The 22,973-nt window shown below is 40.4% G+C and overlaps 1 protein-coding gene and 1 pseudogene across 10 annotated transcripts in view; one reads left to right on the forward strand and one right to left on the reverse strand.

Moving 5' to 3' along the window:
* The window catches only part of MAP7 (microtubule-associated protein 7), a 208,449-nt gene that overhangs the window by 167,661 nt on the left and 17,815 nt on the right, over positions 1–22,973 (forward strand). For 9 of the 10 annotated variants that reach the window (XM_011962091.1, XM_011962095.1, XM_011962096.1 and 6 more), the window contains 7 exons: positions 5,307–5,420; positions 10,533–10,657; positions 16,695–16,807; positions 17,116–17,399; positions 20,409–20,661; positions 22,001–22,172; positions 22,377–22,478. In XM_011962091.1, the coding sequence (XP_011817481.1) occupies positions 5,307–5,420; positions 10,533–10,657; positions 16,695–16,807; positions 17,116–17,399; positions 20,409–20,661; positions 22,001–22,172; positions 22,377–22,478 (1,163 nt within the window). Of the gene's footprint in view, positions 1–5,306; positions 5,421–10,508; positions 10,658–16,694; positions 16,808–17,115; positions 17,400–20,408; positions 20,662–22,000; positions 22,173–22,376; positions 22,479–22,973 lie in introns of all 10 variants that reach the window. The other variant, XM_011962088.1, reaches the window with a different exon arrangement.
* Positions 18,029–18,979, reverse strand: LOC105526173 (annotated as a pseudogene).

The following is a 22,973-nucleotide window of genomic DNA, read 5'->3' on the forward strand; positions in this document are numbered from 1 at the left end:
TTTTGGTGTCCATTCATTAACTCTTGAGGGATCTGGCCTAATTTCAAGAAATCATCATAATTATAGCCTCCTGAAACATTTAATATTCATAGTCCTTTATTAACATCTTGTTTGAATTTTGAGTTTTATTCATCCTATGGATTTACAGTACATGAATGTTGAGTTATTTATAAAGTGAAAGTTTTGTTTTACATATATCGTAGAATGAAAAAAACAAGCTTTTAAGATAAGCTGCTTGTTTTTACATAACTAAGATGATTTTAAATAAAACCAAAGAATTGTGCAATATGAAGCCCATACTCTTTAAAAGTAAACAATTGTGGTTACTTTGAGTACTTTATTAAGAAACTGATTGGGAAAGTTTCAGTGTTTATAATCTTTAAAAAATGTAATGTGTGCATGTTCTGTATGTGTGTATGTATATTTATATATTTTGTATTGTATAAAAGTTACGGTGGTGTCATTGTAATGTACAATATTCTGTGACTGTTGGCGTTATTTTATAACTAATCTCTTAATATAGTAAATGTTTGAACAACTTTCCTTTCTTGTCTTTTAACCAAAACCATTTCTTTTTGTTTTTTTAACCTAATTTGCCTAAACCATCAATATTAGACTTGTAGTTAAATTAGGGGCCTTTCATAAATGTTATGAATTTAAATTTCTTTCATAAATATCCTTTATTTTCAAACCTATTCCCTAAATATAAGACAAAATACAGCATGTGAATGTTATTCTTACAGTTGTCTATTTATCTTTTCTTTGCAGTTGGTCACTTAGCACTTTAGTTTCATACTTTTGTGAATCTGGATCTGAGACAAACTATAATTAGTATTTTATACTTCTTTAAAACTTTATTATCTTTTACAATCCCATAGCTGAAATTAGGGTAAGGATGGGAGTAGGGAGCTGGACAACAAACTTGGCAATAACCTGTCCATGCTGTGGAATGACATTGAATTGTCTGTATCAATTAGAAAGATGTGTTCTAGACTCTCTGCACGATAGACCTTCTTAAGGCAGTAGAATCTTGGAACTGAGAAAGATCTACTGGATAGATCACCTACTCTAGTTGGGATGATAGAGTCCCTAAGAGGTTGTGAGCCTGTCTTTAATGTCCTACAGGCTAATTGTTGCAGAGGGGTGACTCCTCACCCATGTGACTGCCACATTGCATCCTCAGTTCTCACCTTCATGGGTGTCCTTTCTTAAATTGACTCTGACTCCATGCATTCTCTGTGTGTGTGTATGTGTGTGTAAGGTTAGAAGTGGTAAGGAGTAGAGAATTAGGACATAGGACATCAGGGTTAAGAGAAGTTCAATAACCAGTTCATAGGTGGGGCCAGAAAACTGCCCTGTGAATCATGGCAGAGGCCCAGAAAATAGAATACTAAGCAGAAATAATAGGACAAGAGGAAGAACATTAGATTTGAGAGTTCTGCTTCTCTGCCTCCTTACCAAAGAACTGTCAATCAGTTCCTGGTCTAATAGGCCAGGTCAGCCTGAAGGGGCTCCCATGTATTATCTAGGAAGGAATTTTTTTCTTTTTAACTTAAGCCCTCAGTAGAACCCTGAAAGGCTTAGGCCTTTTATTTTAGTGAGAATTTTAAACCTTCTTCTGAACTTAAATTTATCTCATTTAGAAATTTAAGGCCAAGTGCAGTGGCTCACACCTGTAATTCCAGCACTTTGGGAGGCCAATGCAGGTGAATCACTTGAGCCCAGGAGTTTGAGACCAGCCTGGGCACCATGGCAAAACCCCGTCTCTACTAAAAATACAAAAATTAGCCAAGCGTGATGGTGTGTACCTGTAGTCCCAGGTACACACTGAGGCAGGGGGGTCACCTAAGCCCTGGGAGGTCAAGACTATGGTGAGCTGTGAGTGTACCACTGTACTCCAGCCTAGGCAATAGAGTGAGATCCTGTCTCAAAAAGAAAATAATTAAAAAGAAATAAAAGAAATTTAAGTAATTCCATTAGTTCTTTCCTGCTATTTTTAAAAGTTGGTTATGCTTTATTATCTCATTAGAAAGCATTCTTACAAGATTGTTAAATTAGAGGACCTTATAGACAAATATGTCAAACAGGTATATACATCATTATTAGATTGTTTGAGCTTTCTCAGTCCTAAGGCATAGGCCTTAAAGCTGAGATTAAATTGAGGCTCCGATACCATCAGGGCTCATGTTCTGCTGGAATGTATCCAAACAGCTCTACTAGTTATTAGAAATACTGAAATATTTCCATATCACTTTCCCAAGATGTGCTTCCCCAGGTCCTCCAAAGCCAAGGGAAGCCAGTCATTAGTGTAGTGTCTGTGCCTTGTCAGTTTTTAAATATTTTAATTATTACATCTGAATATAGTATTACATGGACTGATAAGATTACTTTGGTTAAAGGAAACCTCTGATTATGAAAGGTTTCTGTAATTGCTGGAACAGAACATTGCCACTGGAAATTTTTACATTAAAAGTATATATTATTATCTTTAAGCTAACTTGAATCAAATCTGCTTAACCAACTTTTTTCAAGAAAGAACATTAGGAAGTTGGAAAAGAGTAAGAATAAAATTGCCTGTCTTTGCTTAAAATCCATCAATACATTTTTTTTTTCTCCAGAATCTTCATCATAGGATTCAGAGGTAGACCTTGAGCTAAATTCTGCTCACAGGCTTGTTCTGTTTTACCTGGGCAGTGCTGTTTGTTCTTGTTTTAATTAGAATTAATTGCCAACACTTAAAATATAGAATACTTCATATAGCATTTCAGTTTTCTACTTCTAATGAAAAAATCAGGACCTGGCAACATGTGTCTAATTTCTTCTTGGCACCTATTACCTGAAATGGAATAGTGATGCCACACTTATGGGAGGAAGTGGTAAGGCAGGTATCCATAAAGTTTGTTTAGCCCCAATCATTTATTTATGTTAACTTGCATGGCCCCCCAGAGGCCTTTGAGTTTGCCTCTCTTCATCTGGGTGGTCTACAATGGAAACTGTCAATATCTCAGTTTTAAGTGGATCGATGCCATAGAGTTGTTCCATGAGAGTTAATCTCTCTCCCTTCAGTTTGGTACTCTTAAAATCAGGCCCCTCTAGGTGGAAAAAACAAAAAAACAAACCAAACAACAACAACAACAATACACCAATTCTCCTTTATTAACCTTTACTAAAAAGTTATCTTATGGACACTCTATCTCCATCTTGGTCAAGGCATAGTTATGAATGTGGTGGAAGTGGAAATGTGTTTCTCCTAGCAATATGTTTAGTTCAGAGTATCAGGAGATATAAAACAAATCTCTCTGGATTTGCTTTACACACAGGTTAAAATGGGTTTTTAATCATTTGAGATTAAATTTTTGGTCAATGCCTTCAGACTCATGGAAATAAAGTAAATGAACTTCTTAATGGAGAAAGGAGACTTACCTTTTCCATGACAACCCATCTCTGCAGTTGTAAGCCACAGTCATCATACAGTTTTTCTAAGAAAAGAAAGAGTTTAACTTTCTTCCCTTTCTCATCTCTGGAAAATAGTTCTGTTGAAGATTTTCAGTTAATCCTAATCACCTTTTCCCCATTGATTTTACCCTGTAAATGTATTCTAATTTTAGATTGTATTCTATTCTGTTGTTATACTTACACTGCCATACATAGCTTATGATAGTACTTAGCCCATGGTGCTTTCTAATTGTAACTACTGCAGTAGTTTTTATAACATCTTTTTAATTAATGTCTTAATGTCGGATAATATTTAATTTAACCATGAAAACTCTTCTAATAAGCAAACTCTAACAAACAGTTCACTAATTCTTAAATTCACCAGAGCCTGATCAAAATAGCTACTCTTTTAAATTAGTCACATAGTTAAGGTACTTATTGGAAGTTGATACTTCATTCCAAATAGAAGCAACTATTTTTAAGACAGTGTTTAGCAGTATATGGCTTTTATTAACTAAAACTAATTTCCTAGCATTTAAATGCCATTCACTTAAAATATGATATATATACGATAGTTATATAGAACACTGCCCCAGAGGCAAAGGAGACTTGCACCTGCTGTTTGTGGAGTGGAACAGAAGCAGCCTTTTCAGGTGTAGACAGTTTTAAAGACTTTTAATCCAGACATAGTGGCATGCACCTGTAAACCCAGCTATTGGGAGGCTGAGGAAGAAGAATCACTTGAGCCCAGGAGTTCAAAATCAGCCTGAGCAACATGGCAAGGCCCTTGTCTTAAAACAGACAAACAATAAATAAAATTTTAAAATAACAACAACAACAAAAAACTTTTAAGAGTGACAGGAATGTGTTCTAAAATAAAGATATGTAATCACTTCCGTGATATTTGTGGAATTTTGCCAGCTTTACTGATATTTTTGGAAAATAGCTTCTATCTTTTCATGAGCTAACCATAGCTCATGAAGCTAACCATATAAGCAAAGTAATTAATTTATAATTGGCATCCATTTCCTAACTATGACTTTGCAAAGCTGCAATGTAATTTGGGACTGTACATCATTGCGTTATGTTAAATTTGTTTTCTAGACTTCTTAGGCATCCACTAGCAATCTCTAGGATTACATTTATATTGGATTTTGGCTTTCTGTTTAATTTTATCTTGCTTCAGCCTTAGCCTTGTCCTTGGCCAAATTTTTTATATTATTGCCAAAGAGGGACCTGAAAGAACCTGGCTTGCCAAATGAAAAGCTCAAAAGGATTCCCATACAGAACTTTGCATGAGTCTTCTTTCATTCTATTATATCTAATTCCCACATACATACCCCCGTGGCCAAAGTAGCAATTCATGGAGATCTAGCATAATTTATTGGGCCCCCTTTCTGTCTTTTATTTGACTCGTCTTTCATTAACCTGCCAGTGCCTCTATTGGGGTTTATTATTCAAGGTACTTAGGAAACCTTCTGGCTAAGGTGTGTGCCATAGTCTACTGTCCATCCCAATGCCCATCAGATGGTACCACTCTGGAGTTATAGACACACACCCAAATAATAGCTGAAATGATATTTTTGTTTTATTGCCAGTTGAGTAGTAAAAGAGTGTGGTTAGCAAAATTGGCGTCTGTAAAACTAATATAGAACCTGCTACAAACTTGACATCTTGAAGAAAAGCAACCTGGTGGAATAACTGCTCCCTCTGGACAGGGGTCCTGTTGCCCTGACTCTTGGCCTGCCGTCCTCCCTGCAGAGCCTGGTCCTGTGAAGGCCCAGCGTATGGAAGCGATAGGTACGATGTATTATGCCCTCTTGACTCTGAAAAGAATGCTTCTAACATCTTGCTTATGTGGTGACGTTTAGCTCGCCGCCTGCAGCTCAGCCCATGGGAGAGCAGCGTTGTTAACAGACTCCTGACGCCCACACATTCGTTCCTGGCCAGAAGTAAAAGCACAGCTGCCTTGTCTGGAGAAGCAGGTAAAACTGTCCAGGTGGAACTTTCCCCATGAAGTCAAGTCCTCCCTTTGAAGCATATTCGTCTAATCACATCTCACTTTTTCCTAAAGTGCGCTTCTCTCTTCCCCCGGTGGAAATGTCTGTCGGTGTTGGTTTCATACCCCCGGCATTGTTTCCTCTGGGCATCTGCCTTAGCATCTTATCTGGACACCAGACGCCAGGCAGGCTGACGAAGCCCCTCCCTGGGCTCCGATGGCTTCAGAGGCTTCTGTCTGTTCATAACATTACCCGAAGAAAGTATTCCTTCCCTGCCTTTCCTTCTGCCTCTGTCTCTGAGCAGATGATCCAAGGTAGAAATAATTTAACATTCAATACTAATATATGGACTTGGGAATAAAATCAAAGTGCAAGTCTGTTATTTCAGCATAGCGTTTCATAATGTGGCTGTGGCATAGCTACTTCTTCTCCCTGTGCCAGTCTTTTATATGTAATCTAGGAATTGTACCCTTCCAGAACTCTCAGAGTTGTGGAGTAGGCTAATTGTAATATCCTTATTTGTTACATTCTTTGAAATTATATGAAACATGCTTAGTACCAGTTATGATGATTGGTTGTAACTCCTACTTTTTTGAAATGCAAAAACGTACCTGAATTAGCCAGTTAATTTAATGAGAAGTTAGTGTGGAGCCTACATCTAGTTGGTAAGAAAGGTACACGTTAGGCATTGGGTAGCAGATGTCTCCTGGTGAGTTGATTTAGGTTTTCCCAAATATCTTCGATGACAATTGGTGTATTTATATAAACAGTCTACTAGCTCTCATCTTTGGCACTTTAAAAGTGCTTTGTCCTTGCAAGCCTCTCCATGTTCATTAGCCTGCTTTTAAGTAATAATTGCTGGTGGTTTTATGGTGTCTTTCATCTGCAGTGTCCAATGAGTGAATGAATCTCAGTCTAAATCTCATAGTACCCCAGGGAGACAGTCACGAAGGCGAGCATGGGCATTTCCACCACCTTCTTATGGAAACCAAGTGCAGCGACAATAAGTGACTTACACCAAAGCCACTTAGAAAATGGGTAGACAGGATCATAAATGTTCTTACCCCTCCATCCTCAATGCCCTGAGTGATGCTTTATGTGCAGCTGTGCAGTCAGCTAGCTGAACCACAGTGTTGTGTGTTCTCCGTAAAGTCACACTCCTGTAAGAGCCATCACATTGCATCTGAGGTTTTCCTGGAGGAGAAAGTACAGCTTATTTCAATATTTTTTCTATGCCTATGAATTTCACACTTTTCTACAAGTCATGAGTTTTTCTTTAGCTAATTGAAAAGCTTTTAAACCGCTTTTCAGGCCCGGCGCGGTGGCTCACGCCTGTAATCCCAGCACTTTGGGAGGCCGAGGCGAGCAGATCACAAGGTCAGGAGATCGAGACCATCCTGGCTAACATAGTGAAACCCTGTCTCTACTAAAAGTACAAAACAGTAGCTGGGCGTGGTGGCGGGCACCTGTAGTCCCAGCTACTCGGGAGGCTGAGGCGGGAGAACGGTGTGAACCCAGGAAGCAGAGCTTGCAGTGAGCCGAGATCACGTCACTGCACTCCAGCCTGGGTGACAGAGCGAGACTCCGTCTCAAAACAAACAAACAAGCAAACAAAAACGCTTTTCAGTCCTATTTTCTAGCATTTAACTGATTTATGACTGTCATGCTTCTGAATCTCCCCTTGTATGCTGTTTCCTGCCTCACAGCTCGGAAATCATCTGTGCTACTTTTGTCATCACTAACTCTTGTCACTTCTTTCACTCTCCATCTAATCTTTTCCAATACCGTTTCCTCATTTTCCAGCCATTCTACTTGCCCATCTTCTCCCTTTCTTTGTTGTTATGCTCAACCAAGGTGCTTTTTTATCTGCAAACCGGCTCTTTATTTTGACACATTTCCATTCTCCTTTTCACAAGTTGATATGTTTCTGTAATTTGTTTCAGTGTGAAAGAGTGCGTAGCCTTTACTTGAGCTGCCTGTTTTGTCAATACATTGTCTGCTTCATTGTCACCGATTTCATCGATACAGCTTATGTTTAATGAAGCAGAATTCCTGGGGTTTTCTTAAATTTTCATTTGGAAGTATATATGCAAACATATCTTCCAATTATCTTGTCAAAACCACATTTTCCATCATTTTTATTTTTCATCTATTGTCCTTGATTATTCTTTCATGTTTTCCCATTTTAGTGTTATTCCTTGACCTCATCATATTCCTAATTGCTACTGGCAAGAAGGTAACCTATCATATGTCCTGTGCTGGGTTACATCAGCAGATTAAACAGCTACTCTTAGCCCTGGGATGTACAGTGATTGTAAACTCCCTGCACAGACAATAGAGTAGTTGAGAGCTGGAACTCCCAGTCTCACACCTCTCATTTGCAGCCACTGCTTTGGGTTGACTTTTCTATACTTTTTTCCCCCAGGACATTCAAAATACAAGTGATTATTAGAGCTCAGGATTAAATAATGTATGTACAATGCTTGGACTAGTACCTGCACATAGTAGGCCCTCAGTAAATGTTAGTATCATATTATCATATTATGCCGTTTTTCTTTTTGCTATGCTACATTTCAACCACTTGACCTGCATTATCTTTTCTCTACACCCATTATTTCACATAGAAAATCCTGGATGAGTTAAATTAATGCATACTTATGACCAAGAGTAGGATGAAATACATATACTGTGGCAGACTTTCTCAAAGACATTTTCATGAGACAGTGTTCACGTTTAATTAACTACTTGGGATATGAAGTGTACTCTGGGAAAAAGTAACTATATATTGTTCTTACTATTTCTTCAGAAGGGCAGATTATTCAAATAATTGATTTGAAGATTTCAGGTTTTTCAGTACTTGCTATTCAGTGCAGCAATGAATTCCATGAAATCCAATACCCTTACAAGAAATTTATGTTTATTTTAGCCAAAAAATGTTCTTTGGACTAAATTTGAGGATGTTTTTCTATGGACTATACTAGCTAGGTTTAAGGATATTTTCAACCCATATTTAGTATCACGTCAACACTAAAATAAAGAATAAACCAGAGGCCCGGTGACATTGGCTTATATCCATGATAGCCTCAGGAAATGCTCCATACATACTTCATGAAATTGTTATTTTCCACTTGAGGGAAAAGAAATCATATTTCCGTACTTTATTCCTTTTTCAGTGTCAGACCCATGGCCTCCAAGCAGAGCTGTTTTCAAGGGTTTCTTGATCCTTGAGCAAGGTGAATGGCCTCTGGCTCTGCCCTGGGCAGTGCGTGCCTCCCCCACCCCATTATTAATCCCCAGCAGTGCCTTATGCCAGGATGTTATTCCTTAAATGCATTTGATTGACTTGGAAGAATTTTGCATTAGTGAACTCTTTCTTGTCTAGAAAATGCAAATGCCTTGTTGTGGCACTTGAGAAAAGATTATTTTCAAAGAGTTTTTCCTGTGATCACAGGCAAAATGACAAAGAGATTCCCTTCCTTCACAATACAAATCGTTCCTTCCCCATTAAGATTGGAAGTAAAGCTTTATATCAGTTTCCAATTAAGACATACATATATTATTTTAAGGAAAACTGAAGAAATGAAAAAGTGTTTTCGTTTGTCCTGAAGAAACAGAATTCTGTTTTCAAATGATGGGAAAAGAGAGTGCAGTTTCCAATCTATTCACTGTCAAGGCTGCAGTGAGCCAAGATGAGATGGTGCCAGTGCATCCCAGCCTGGGCAACAGAGTGAGATCCTATCTCAAAACAGAACAAAACCGTGCAGTGATAGCCAGAAGATACTGCCAGGCATTTAATGAAAGAGCACATTAATAAAGATGCAATCTGATTGACTTTCTGTCCGTAAATTAAACCCAAATAGCAAATCTTTTTTCAACTGTATAATCCTGAAGTTAAGATCACCCCAAATTTGTCTTGTGAACTTTTGAGTTTTTAATTTATTAATCCTCTTACATTCAGCCGGCATAGTGGTTTCTTTAAAGGGTTGCTACAAAGCCTACAGTTGAGAAGTCCTTTTATAACCATGTCCAAACACATAGTATTCTCTATAATTGTGTTTGTCTTATTTTTGCTAGGAAATAAAATTTCTGAACGAGATCTGAAAATGGACCTTAGAACCTGAATACTCACACTTTTGATACCTTTGCAGTGTTATATGAATTTCCTTAAACCCACTGTTGTTCACAATAACTTGATTCATAACAGCGTTCCTTGGAAGGTAAATGGTCAGAAGCCATGTGGTTTTTCATAAAATATTCCATCTTGAGTAAAACTGTAAAGATTCTTCATGGTTCAACCTTACATTTGGCGGATCTAACATATTTCTGTTCTATTCAACATTTTAAATAGATATAGCTAATCTCCCCGTATGTTCTAATGCTGCTTCCTATGAACCATCAAATGCCTTGGCTTTTGGGAAAACCCAGAAGCATGCATTTGGTTTGCCTATAAATAAATAAGACATGTACAGAATATTTTCCTGGAAAAGTATTACTTATCCTTGTGACAAGTCTTAACACCTGGTAAGACTTGTTCACTTAACATTTTTTTAAGTTTGGTTGCTGTTTTCCCCTGCTGGCTGTTGAACTTGAATCCTGAAACAGTTGTAGTATATCTTGCTTGCCTGCTTGCACGCTTCCTCTCTTTCCACCTTTTGTTCCATCTTAAAGCTAATTTAGGAAAAGTCTGGTTATAAACTACTCTTTACATAAAAATTATCTTTTATCACTAATGTAGTGTTTTTTCCAGAACCATCAGCTAATAGGAATATAAGACCATTGCTCTCCATAATTACTGGATTACTTCTACATCTTTCATTAGTATTTAAAGAGCCAAAGAGCTAACAATATATTCTAGATTTTTTACGTGGACATGCCTTCCTTTTGGACTCATCATAAATTCATAGGACTGTAAGGACAGTTGAGTATGATGGTTCTGGGCACCTTTAGGTAATAACATCTTCTTCCTACTTTTCTCTCTATCTCTGCTTTGCTCCTTTTCCTGAACCTGCTTTTGGCTTTCTTCAACTGCTCCTCTGGCACTCTTGTGTGTAAAACCAATCACCTGCACCCTAGTTATCCCCATTTGTCCTCGTTCAGCATCTTGCAGCCCCATCATCATGCCCTACAAAGCTGCACACTCTAGAAATTCGATGGATCGACCAAAACTCTTTGTAACACCACCTGAGGGCTCTTCTCGCAGGAGGACCATTCATGGCATAGCGGTGAGTAGCTGTTGGGAGCAGCTGGGCAAGTCTGGGAGCCAGTGCTGTTCCTGTGCAGACTGGACACAACCCTGAGGTGCGGTGTGGGCCTAAGAGGGGGAGACCGCGACATCCACCATCCCATCTCTCCCATTGATCATGAATCTGGCTGGCTGGGCAGTAGTGTCCCCTTACTTCCTCTTCACTTGGGGATTTTGCTCTCCCTAAAATTTTGAATTTGAAGACAAAAGCTATTCTTTGTTCAAGCATACATGAGTGGATGCCCTACCCTGCTGAAGCGTCCATACACATAAGTGCAATGCCAGAATACTTTCATTTTTGAAAGTAGGAAAACCAAATGGCCTTTGAAGGGGAAGTGGGCTTGGACCGCTGCCTTAGCATTTTATTCCAACCATATCCAGAAGCTGGCTGAACTCTAAATGTGGTTCACTCAAAAGCAAGATAAAGAATTTTTATCCTGCTTGGCTAATCCCTGTCAAGGCCCTGTCAAGGGATCTTAAAATATAGTCAAAGTATTTTGAAAACATTAGTCATTTGCTAAATCACTAATTCTTAAAAGGCTGTTAGGCTGTGCTATAAACTCAGATTTTGTAAGTGAAAAATATAATTTGTACTTGTTTTTACGGGCTGAGGTAATGTTAATTTTCACCATGCTATAAATGCAATGAGGTAATTTGTATGTCTCCAGGAATCTTTCTTCTTCTTTGTTTTAAATCCTGTGTTTATTTGGTATCAGTTGAAAGATACAAACCTTATTCTGTGGTCTTTAGACATTGTACTTTAGTCTTAAAGGACTCACCAGTCAACTAGAAGATCTCATTGCCTCTCTCCAAGATAACAGTATAACCCTTTTAATGAAAGGTTGAAACAATTTCTTAAAATCGTAACTTCCCAGAGCAATTCAGATTTATAAACCTGATGGACACTTAAAAGGATTTTGCTTAAAGGATAATTCAGGGTTGTGAGAGCTTAATGGCTTTGCCTACACCCTGTTTTTCTTTCAAGCTCCATCAGCCTTTCTGGAATCTGTGTTTGATTCATGATTGAGTCAGGCCTCCAACCCTCTAAGCCACAGGTGAAACAATCTTTGATGTCTGGGAAGTTTTAGTTTATTAGTGTTTCAGAGATCCTCCTTAACTGCAGACAAAAAGCCATAGTTAAACAGAACAGCTTGGCCCCAAAGTTGGGTACTCACTGGGCAGGGGAAAAGAGCATTCACCATGGAAAAATCTTGTTCTGGGTAAAAACAAAAATTAACACTCCTTGAGAGAAGGTTGAGGGACACCTGTGGCTGACAGGTTAAATGAAAGATTTGTCATCACATGATCCAGAGCCTTGGTTTGTTTTGTTTTCATTACCTTCCTCTTTCTCTATTTAATCAAGTAGCTGTCTTTTTACCTCTTTACAACCAAGTATTTAGGCAAATACTACCAGAAAATGACTCAGAGTCATTTATATCCTGGAGCTGCACTGTGGAATTCAGTAGTGACTGGCCACAGTGAACACTTGGAAAGTGGCTAGTGAAACTGACAAGTTGAATTTTAAGTTTTTAAAAAATGTTTAGTTGTGGTTAAAAAAATATATATATATATTTGTAACCATTCTAAAGTTCATTTTAACCATTCTAAAGTTCAGCAGTGTTAAGTATATTCATATTGAAGTGCTACCAGTGTCCAGAACTTTTTAAGTCCTGAAAAACTCAAACTGTATACCCATTAAACAACTCCCTGTTTCTCCCTCCCCTCAGCCCCTGGCAGTCACTGTTTTAATTTCTGTTTCTGTGAATTTAGCTACTTTAGAGACCACATAAAAGTGAAATCATGCAGTGTTTGAATTTTTGTGCCTGGCTTATTTCATTTAGCATAATGTCCTCAAGGTTCATCCTTGTTATAACATATGTCAGAATTTCCTTCCTTTTTAGGGCTGAATAATATTCTATTATATTTGTATACCACATTCTGTTTATTATTTCATGTATTGTGAACATCTGGGTTGCTTTCACCTCATGGCTATTGTGAATAACACTGCTATGAACATGGGAATATAGTTATCTCTACAGATTCTTCTTTCAATTTCACTTGATATATAGAGATTGCCGGATCATATAGTAATCCTATTTTCAATTTTTTGAGGAGCCTCTATGCCATTTTTCACAGCAGCTGTATCATTTTACATTTCTACTAACAGTGCACAAAGATTTCTGTATCTCCACATTCTCACCAACAGTCGTGATCTTGTTTTTTGATAACAGCCATCTTAAGGAATGTGAGGTGATGTCTTGTAGTTTTGGTTTGCATTTATTTAATGATCAGTGATGATGAACGTATTTGCATATGCTTGTTGGCTTTTCATATGGCATCATTAGAAAAATGGCTATTCAAGTTTTCTGCCTACTTTTTAATGGGGTTATTTTGTTATTGTTGAATTGTAGAGTTATTTGTATATTCTGGTAGTAACCCCTTATTAAATATATGAATTGCAAATACTTCCTCCTATTCCATAGGTTGCCTTTTTACTCTATTGATTGTTTCCTTTGATATGCAGAAGTGTTTAAGTTTGATATCGTCCCGTTTGTTTATTGTTACTTCATTGCCTGTGCTTTCGGTGTTATATCCAGGAAATCAGTACCAAATACAGTGTCATGAAGCTTTTCACTTATGTTTTCTTCTAGAGGTTTTATAGTTTTAAGTCTTGCATTTAAGTCTTTACTCCATTTTGAGTTAACTTTTGTATATTTTATAAGGTAGGAATCCAACTTCATTCTTTTGCATTTGGATATCCAGTTTTCCCTGCAACATTTGTTGAAGAGAATGTCCTTGTTTCATTGAGTGGTGTTAGCATTTGACCATATACACAAGGGTTTGTTTCTGGGCTCTGGATTCTATTCCATTGGTCTATGTGTCTTTTTGTTTTGTTTTGTTTTGTTTTGTTTGAGACAGTCTCACTCTGTCATGCTGGAGTGCAGTGGCGCAATCTCAGCTCACTGTAACCTCCGCCTCCAAGGCCCAAGTGATTCTCATGCCCCAGCCCTCTGAGTAGCTGGGACTACAGGCATGCACTACCACGCCCATCTAATTTGTGTATTTTTAGTAGAGACAGGGTTTCGCCATGTAGGCCAGGCTGGTCTTGAACTCCTGACCTCAAGCGATCCACCCACCTCGACCTCCCCAAATGCTGGGATTACAGACATGAGCCGTAGTGCCCAGTCCCATATATCTATACCTGTCTTGATACCATTACCACAGTACTGATCACTGTAGCTTTTTACCAGTTGAGTATCTCTAATTCAAAAAAACAAAATACAGAATGCTCCAAAATGTGAAACTTTTTGAGTACCAACATGGCACTCAAAGGAGATGCTCATTGGAGCATCTCAGATTTCCAGTTGTATGAATTAAGGCTGCTAAAGTGGTAAGTGTTAATGCAAGTATTCCAAAATCTGAAATCTGACACACTGTAATCCCAATCATTTTGGATAAGGATACTCAACCTGTAATATGTTGTGAAATCAGGAAATGTAAGAACTCCAACTTTGTTCTTTTTCAAGATTATTTTGGTTCTTCAGGGTCCTTTGAAATTTTCTGTGAATTTTGGGTCGAATTTTTATGTTTCTGCAAAAATAAAAATTATATTGGGATTTCAATAGGGAATGCATGGAATCTGTGGATCGCTTTTGGTAGTAGTGACATCCTAACAGTATTAAATCTTCTAATCCCCGCACACAGGACTTCCTTCCATTTATTTGTGTTGTCTTTAATTTCTTTCAGCACTATCTTCTAGTTTTCAGTATGCAGGTCTTTAGCCTCCTTTGTTAAGTTCATTCCTAAGTGCTTTATTCCTTTGGATGTTATAGGAAATAGAGTTGTTTTTCAAATTTCCTTTTCTGTTTTACTTAATTTGAATTAATTTAGATTTAAATTCAAATAGGCAAATGTGGTTAGTGGCTAGATTTAGAACATCATCATATCAGAAAGTTCTATTAAACAGCACTGCATTAAAGTATCTGTCAGTGAATCGTCTCTCTTGGAGGATATTTATACTGTATTCTAAACTACCTTAATTACAAAATTAAAGTCTTTTTCCTACTGATATGTTGCCCAAGCCATTGACTTGCTGAGCATGTGTTCCCCCTCAGCATTGTGGAAAGTATTAATAGGAAAGATGATTGTATAGATGGTGGGCTATTAGATCAGGATGGGAATCAGGAGTGCCTTTACATGTCTGGTACCCAAATGGGTGGTTGGATATAAGAGTAACAAAAGGACTGAAAGAGTTAAAAAAGAAAAGAAAAAAAACTCCCTGGTTGGGAGGGTGTTAAGTATTGAGTGTTTTTCCAAACCATTCCTCCTCTGCTCACCTACCCCTGGGTGATTAAAGGAGATCACTTTTAAAAAAGAAAGAAACAATTGGTTCAAAGGCACTGTAATCCTAGGATTATATACCTTTATATAGGTTCATTCCCTGATCTCTGTATTATCCAGGCACAGATAATAATCCCCAATCCCCCCCATCAAAAATTGTCCCTCTTGAGTCTTTTTCCCATTTAGATCACCCATTGATCTGATTTCAGCCAAATCAAAATGTTTTGAGAAAAAGAAAAAGAAGGGCTACTTGAGGTGCTTAACCCCAGTCTCCCCTGGGAAAAGCCCTGGGCCTGCCACCCTGTACACCAGCCAGGAGCACCCCATATGGCGGCTGCAACTTTTGATACCCAAAGCCCACAGCAGCTCTGTGAGGCCCCACCTCCTACTTTTGGGGACTAAAATGGGAGAAATGGTGATTGAGCAGCTGGAAATGATGGAGAGCTGGCACACACTTGTGAAGCTCTTCTCTGCCTCTTTCTTCATTTTTTCTGTTTAGAAATCCCAGGGAGACAATGAGCATTATTTGACACTTAGATGTTTTTGCTTCTCTGATAACGCAGTCCATCAACTAGGGTGCTATTAAGGAAAATGGAGGGAAGCAATTAAAAGGGACACTGAGGGGAATAAAAGGGAAAGGAAGGAAGAGAGGAACTGATGCTTGAGCCAGGCAGAAAAGGAGAGAAGAAAAGGTACACTACTAGTTCATGTCACCTGGGGCTAGACAATACTCTGCCCTTTCCCATGCATGCTTGCAGTCTGCCCTCCTGACAGGTGTTCACATAGGTGCCTCCAGCTCGTGCCCCTCCTACCATTGTCAGGTTTCAGATACTTGGAAAGGGTCTGTTTTACTCTGTACAATTTTTGTTTGTTTTGGTCTCGATTGACTTTAGAGTAGTAGAACACTTCTCTTGGCTTCCCTTTGCCCATTTTGACTGAGGAAAGTTCATCTCTCTAGCTGAATTCCTAGTTGGCAGTCAGGGAGGCGTGATGTGTTGGCCCACCTTCAGATTTCAGTTTATTCCTGGTAAGGAAGAGCAAAAATAAATAAATAAATAGCTGAAATTCCTCACTGTAAACCTGACTTTTCTTCAAAGTCACCTATTGTATCAGTTATCTATTGCTGCAAGAGGACACTAGGTGAGGAAGGACTTGATTCCATTATAAAACATCAATATAAAAGAAAAATGAGTTTATATCTAATATAGCAGGCATATAATTTTTTTTAAAGACTGAGATACAGTATGTTTGGGGGGGAAATGCTAAGAATTAAAAAGAAAAAGATGTGTTTTAATTCAAAGTTTTTTAAAAATGGAAGTAACATTTGACATTTGTGTGGGATAAACCAGATTGGGAAGTTTTGCTTCAGGTAATTAATTTTAGACACAAAGTATAGGTTCTTTCTAAAAGTATGTATATACATATGCTTTTTGACAAACTTGACTCCAGATCACACATCCGGAACCACCTTATTAGTGTCACATTGTGTTAATTCAGTTATACTGTTCAGTGTTAAGCTAACAAGGCCCTTTTGTTGAGATGGAATGGGTATATGTGACATAGCTGAGAAAATTCCTTAAAAGGCATTCAATGGTTTCTAGCTCCACTGTTGAGTATTGTGAATGTGGTTGCCTCGCTCATGGAAAAATCTAACTGTTGAGTTTCTCTGAACTTAGGGCTATAAAAAAGAAAGAGAGAGAGAAAATGTACCCTTCCTCACATCTGGCACCCGAAGGGCTATATCTCCATCTAATCCCAAAGCAAGACCGTCAGCTCCCTCCCGACTTTGGTAAGTGAAATATAAGTGGCTGGCTGGGTTGTTCCATGTTAGAGAATTAGTAGCTCGCTCTTCTGAAAGTGAACTGTTCTTCTCATGCTGTTTGGCTTTGACTTAGGGAATAACATTCTTCCCGAAAGGAAAGGAAAAAGAGAAATTGGAATGGTTCCCTAAAGCAACTCTATTTCTGCATCTACCACATAAAAAACAAATACACTGAGCTAAATATCTGCATTCTCTTCCATCGAGTCGTGTTCTAGGTTCTGGCAAGCCTGTTCTCATGTGTCCCCTTCTGTCTGCCTTGTTTGTTTGTGGCCCAGGCTTCCGTCCAAGTCTCTTCCTCATTTGCCTGGCACACCCAGACCGACATCCTCCTTGCCACCCGGCTCAGTCAAAGCTGCTCCTGCTCAGGTCCGGCCCCCATCCCCCGGCAACATCCGCCCTGTCAAGAGGGAAGTCAGAGTGGAGCCTGAGAAAAAAGACCCTGAGAAGGAACCTCAGAAAGTTGCCAATGAGCCCTCACTAAAGGGAAGAGCACCTTTAGTGAAGGTAGAAGAAGCCATAGTTGAAGATGGGAAACCTGCTGAACCAGAAGCTGGCCCTGGTAAGAGCGAATTCACCTGTGGTGTGAGTGCTCTCTTTTTCTCCTGCAATGCTTTGATGAAGCTTTTTTTGTTTTCCTTTTCTTCTCTTATTGGAGACTTGGAAATTTTACTCTAAGGTTAAGTTTAACACCTTTCCATAAGTATAATATTTTAACTTAGCGTTGCTTAAAAATAGTTTTTAAAAAAAGCAAAAAAAAAACCTGGCAACAGTATTCCTGTGCATCCTGGAGTTAAGGACCCCTGGCGTAGCCTGTGTGCTTGATAGAAGTCAGAATTTTTTCCAGACACTGGTTTTTCACCTCTGCCAGGGTAACCAGATGCTATTTAGAAATGTAAAATCACCTGGAGCTAGAAGTTCACTATTTCTAGTTGAAAATTGTCTTCATTCCAAAGTTTTCTACTTAAGATTGATTTGAAGATACAGGGTGGGGCAAGAAAGAGGAGATGATTCAAGACAGGTGAAAATGGTAGAGAAAGGAGGAGTCCAGTGTTTGCTTCCATGGAAAAGGAAAGGAGGGCCATAGAGCATCATAATAGCCATGAAAATAATCTGTGGAAGCAGAAATAGAAATGTAAATCTCAAATCATACATCCAAAAGCCTATTATTAGAACCACAACATGTGAATTCAGGTGTAGCTTCTCAGTGCTTTTATTGGCTGAGTTCATTCCATAAAATGTGTTCCGAGCACCTGCATCAAAATTACCTGTTGTATTTATTACCTATTACTGCATAATGAATTAGCAGCATAAAACAACAACAAACATTTCTCATATCACATGGATCCTTGGGTCAGGAATTTGGCAGCAGTGCAGCTGGGTGGTTCCTGCTCAGGACCACTCATGAGATTGCAGTCAAGCTGTCCACTAGAGCTGCAGTCATCTCAAGACTCAACCAGAGCTGGAAGGTGGCTTACACACAAGGCTGGGGGCAGGTGGCCTCAGCTTCTCCACACATGGATCACTCCATGTTATTGCTGAATGTCCTTATCTGTCTCCTTGCTCTGCTGGCTTCTGCCAGAGTGAGTGACCTGGAAGAGAGAATGAGGAGGAATCTACAATGTCTTTTATGACCCAGTCTCAGAAGCTGCACACCAATGTTTCTGTCACATTCTGTTAAGTAGAAGCAAGTCACTAGGTGGAACTCACACTCAAAGAGAAACATAGTCTCCACCTTTTGAAGAGAGAGTTTTCGAAGAATTTTTTTTAAGAGTTCAGCTTTTTATTGAACTTGTTACAAAAGAGGTTTAGTCAAAAAGACCAAAGCCCATATCCTCCTCGGGCTCCTCAGACTCTCTTTTCTTTGCTTCTGTTTCTTCTCCTCAGCTGGAACAACATTAGTGGAGGGGGCAGGACCTCCTGCTGGTGCAGGTCCAGGAGCTCCTCCATTGCAGATGAGACTCCGCATGTCAACATTGGCCAGGGCTTTTGAAAACAAGCCAGTTCAAAAAGGTTCAACATTTACACCAGCTACTTTAATGAGGGCATTGATCTTATCCTCCTTGACAGTCACCTCACCCTCATGCAGAATGAAGGTCAAGCCTCATGCAGAATGCAGGCGAGCTCAGAAACAGAGGCCATGGCACAAGCAAGTGTGGGGCTGGCACTGCCCGGCAAGGTACTAGTTGCCAGATGAAGTGAGGATCCCACTTCAACATGGCCCTAGATTCCTCAGAGGGATTGAGTGCAGCTTGGCAGCAGCTGAGGAAAACTGGAAATATTTTTAAACCACCACATCTATAATGTTTTGACATACAGACCCTTGACTTTACCTCAGACTTACTAAATCAGAGTATGTAGTGGTGGATATGAGGACTTGAAAGATACTAAGCTTGTCAGTTGACTCCTAAACATGGTTGCCAGATAGAATACCGGGTGGCCAGTTAAATCTGGCAATGCTATTCCTGTGAATTCTGGAGTTTAAGGACCCCTGGCGTAGCCTGTGTGCTTGATAAAGTCAGATTTTTTTCCAGAAGGCCCACTGGTTCTCACCTCTGCCAGGCTAACCAGATGCTATTTAGAAATTTAAAACCACCTGGAGCTGGGAATTCAATATTTCTAGTTGAGAATTGTCTTCATTCAAAAGTGTTCTACTTAAGACTGAATTTGAAGATAGAGGGTGGGGCAAAGAAAGATGATTCAAAACAGGTGAAAATGTTAGAAAAAGGAGGAGTCCAGTGTTTGTTTCCATGGAAAAAGGAAGGAAAGAAGGGCTATAGAGCATCATGATGGCCGAGAAAAGTCTGTGGGAGCAGACGTAGAAATGTGACTCTCGAAAGGAGGGGCTGGAGCAGCCAGGGGCCAGAGCTTGCACTTGCTGGTGCCTTGCTCACTGTGTTGCCGAATTGTGAGTGCCTGTGTGGGGCTTCTGGGGCACCAGCTCTCTAGGTCATCTTCATAAATCTGAGTAAGACCAGAGAACTTCTGCTCCCATCTTGCATCTTGGCAGCCTGGGACATATAAGCAGAATGAGCACCAGCTCCCAAAGAGGCCCTGAGCTCCTCCCATCTCAGACCTAGAGACAGCTCTGGGGAGACAAAAGGGTCCTCTTCATAGGGTGTCATCTTCCCAGTCTGAATCTGGACTCATGGCATGGATGCTGAGGATGCTGCTCTAGTAATGAATGGTTACCAAAGAGTAGGAATTTTCAAATGCAATAAAAGACAAATGGATGATCTCATCTTCTTTTTGCTCAGTGTATAACTCCCCACAGACTAACATGAGGCTCTGTACACATTCAATATATGTTAACTGATTTAACTGGTATAAAAATAAGACTTGGTGACAGAGTATTAGCTTTGTTGGATGTCTCACTTACACATACTGATTTTTTTATCTGTTGCTTGGTTACAGATAGAACACAGTGAAACCGTGAGAACACACAGTAATAAACATTCCCTTTTCTTTTATAATGGTAAATTCTAGGCCTTGGATGTGGGGAATGCTAGTTTTGGTTTTGTTCTTTGGATTTTGTTTCCAATTGGTTTTCTCCTTGTACCTGTTTGTGCAGCTGCTTCAGCCACGGCCCCAGTTCCAGTCACGGCCCCAACTCCAGCCTCGGCCCCAGCTCCAGCCCCGGTCCCCACCCCAGCCATGGTCTCAGCCCCATCATCCACTGTGATTGCCAGTGCTTCTCCTAAGACTCCTGCAGGCACCACCAACCCAGAGGAGGCCACAAGGCTGTTGGCTGAGAAGAGGCGGCTGGCCCGAGAGCAGAGAGAAAAGGAAGAAAGGGAGAGGAGGGAGCAAGAAGAACTTGAAAGGTAAAGGGGGGACATTGCTCCACACCATGATGTCAGTGATGTCAGTGATACTTGGATTAACTCAACACCCCTCTGAGAGGGAGGAGGTGATAATACTGATGAAAGTGAATGGATTAGTTCTCTCAGGATTACTGTTACCTAATTTTCCTGGGACTACTAAGCGGTTTGTTTTTTAAATCACATTTTTCTTCTTCTTCTTCTTCTTTCTTCTTCTTCTTCTTCTTCTTTCTTCTTGTTTTCTTTCTTTTTTTTTTTTTTAATAGAAATGGTGTGTCACTATATTGCCCAGGCTGGTCTCAAACTCTTGGGCTCAAGGGATCCTCCCACCCAAACCTCCCAAAGTGCTGAGATTACAGGCATGAGCCACCATTCCCAGCCACATTTTCTTATTTTAATGACAGTGCAACAACACTGATGGAGAAAGGTTTAAAGAAAAAAAAATCCATAATCATATCAATTTTCAGTAATTGTGTACATTTTGGGTGGTCCTTTCTAGTCTCTCAACAGTATGGGAGTGTGTGTATACATATCTATATCTATATCTCTATATATACATATTTACATAATTATAACCACAGCAGAGGTACAATTGTACAGTCTGCTTTTTGACTTAACACATCTCCAATCTCCAGGTTTCCGCTTTGTCTTTGTAATGATCACATTAAGGCTGCATAATAAGGGTTCATGTTTTCTCCTTTCCAGATAAATCTCCTCTCAGAGAGTAGCCAGGTGGGATCTTGACATGCCCCATGATTGCCTGCCAGGCAGTATCCCAGAGACAGTTTGTTCAATTGGTTATTTTCTGGGCCTAATAAGACTAATGTCAATATAATTGTTCTTCAAACGAACACAACTGTACCCTCGGGAAGGATCTCATGCCCCCGCTGGGCCACCATCTTGGTCATGCCCTGCCTTTGGCTCCAACAGGGAGCTTACATGGCTGTCTTCCTCCTGTCCAGTGACAGAACACTATGACCCTTATTTATTTACAAAGATTTCCTTTGACGGGGGTGCTTCAAATTCATTACTAAGAAGTCACATTATTTGAATTAAATCAGAGCCTTTAAAAATAGTTAAATTCCTTCCAGAAAGCCAGCTCTCCCCAAGATACTGGTGGTTACATGTTGCTTCTGTTTAGCACGGACTGCAATGCAGCTGGCAAAGGGGGAGGAAGACTAAGGGTGGCTTCGCGTTTTGTCCCTTAACAGTGCTGAAGGCATCCAGTGGGGATTTTTCTACTGGACATCTGAAGGAACCGCCCTACAGAATCACCGAGGCAGGCCTTGCTGCAAAGATTTCTCCTCAGGTGTCTTTGATTTTGTTTTTTGTCTTTTTCCAGACAAAAGAGAGAGGAATTGGCTCAACGGGTGGCTGAAGAGAGGACTCGCCGTGAGGAGGAGTTGCGCCGGCTGGAAGCCGAGCAGGCCCGGGAGAAGGAGGAGCAGCTGCGGCGGCAGACGGAGGAGCGGGCGCTGCGCGAGCGGGAGGAGGCGGAGCGCGCCCAGAGGCAGGTGCGGCTGCACCCCGCCCCCCCCCTTCCCCGATCCCGCAGGGAGACGCCCCAGCCGGGCAGAGGAGGGTGCGGACTGGACTGCGAGTACTCCCGCTTCCGCACTTCCTCCATCCGCCACCTCGCCCCCACCTCCGGGCGCCCCCTGGGAGATCTGGGCAGCCCGCCTCTTTGTCAGAGGCAGACGCCGACCTTCTGTTTTCAGAAAGAAGAAGAAGCTCGCGTTCGTGAAGAAGCAGAGAGAGCCCGGCAAGAACGAGAGAAGCATTTCCAGAGAGAAGAGCTGGAGCGCCTGGAGAGAAAGAAGGTAGCTGCGTCTTAGCACAGAGGCTCAGGACGCGAACTTGCACCCTCTAAGACCCAGAGACTAGCCCTGGCCATCGGAAAACGCGCCTTCGACCCTCGCCACATAAACTAGTAGCCCCCTCAGTGATAACAGTCTCCTGCAAAGAGATCTCTCTCAGTGTTTTAGCCCTCACCAAAAAGCAGTTAATTCCACTTCATGTAGCTTAAGGCAGTCCAACTTTCTTGGATAACTCCAATTAAGACAAAGCAGCACGGCCGGGCGGGTGGCTCATGCCTGTAATCCCAACACTTTGGGAGGCCACAGCAGGAGGATCACTGAAGTCAGGAGTTCGAGACCAGCCTGGCCAACATGGTGAAACCCTGTCTTTACTAAAAATACAAAAATTAGCTAGGCGCGGTGGTGGGCACCTGTGGTCCCAGCTACTTGGGAGGCTGAGGCAGCAGAATCGCTTGCGCCCAGGAGGCGGAGGCTGCAGTGAACTGAGAGCTTGCCATA

Source organism: Colobus angolensis, unplaced genomic scaffold (assembly GCF_000951035.1).
Source record: "Colobus angolensis palliatus isolate OR3802 unplaced genomic scaffold, Cang.pa_1.0 Scaffold58, whole genome shotgun sequence".
Lineage (NCBI taxonomy): Eukaryota > Metazoa > Chordata > Mammalia > Primates > Cercopithecidae > Colobus > Colobus angolensis.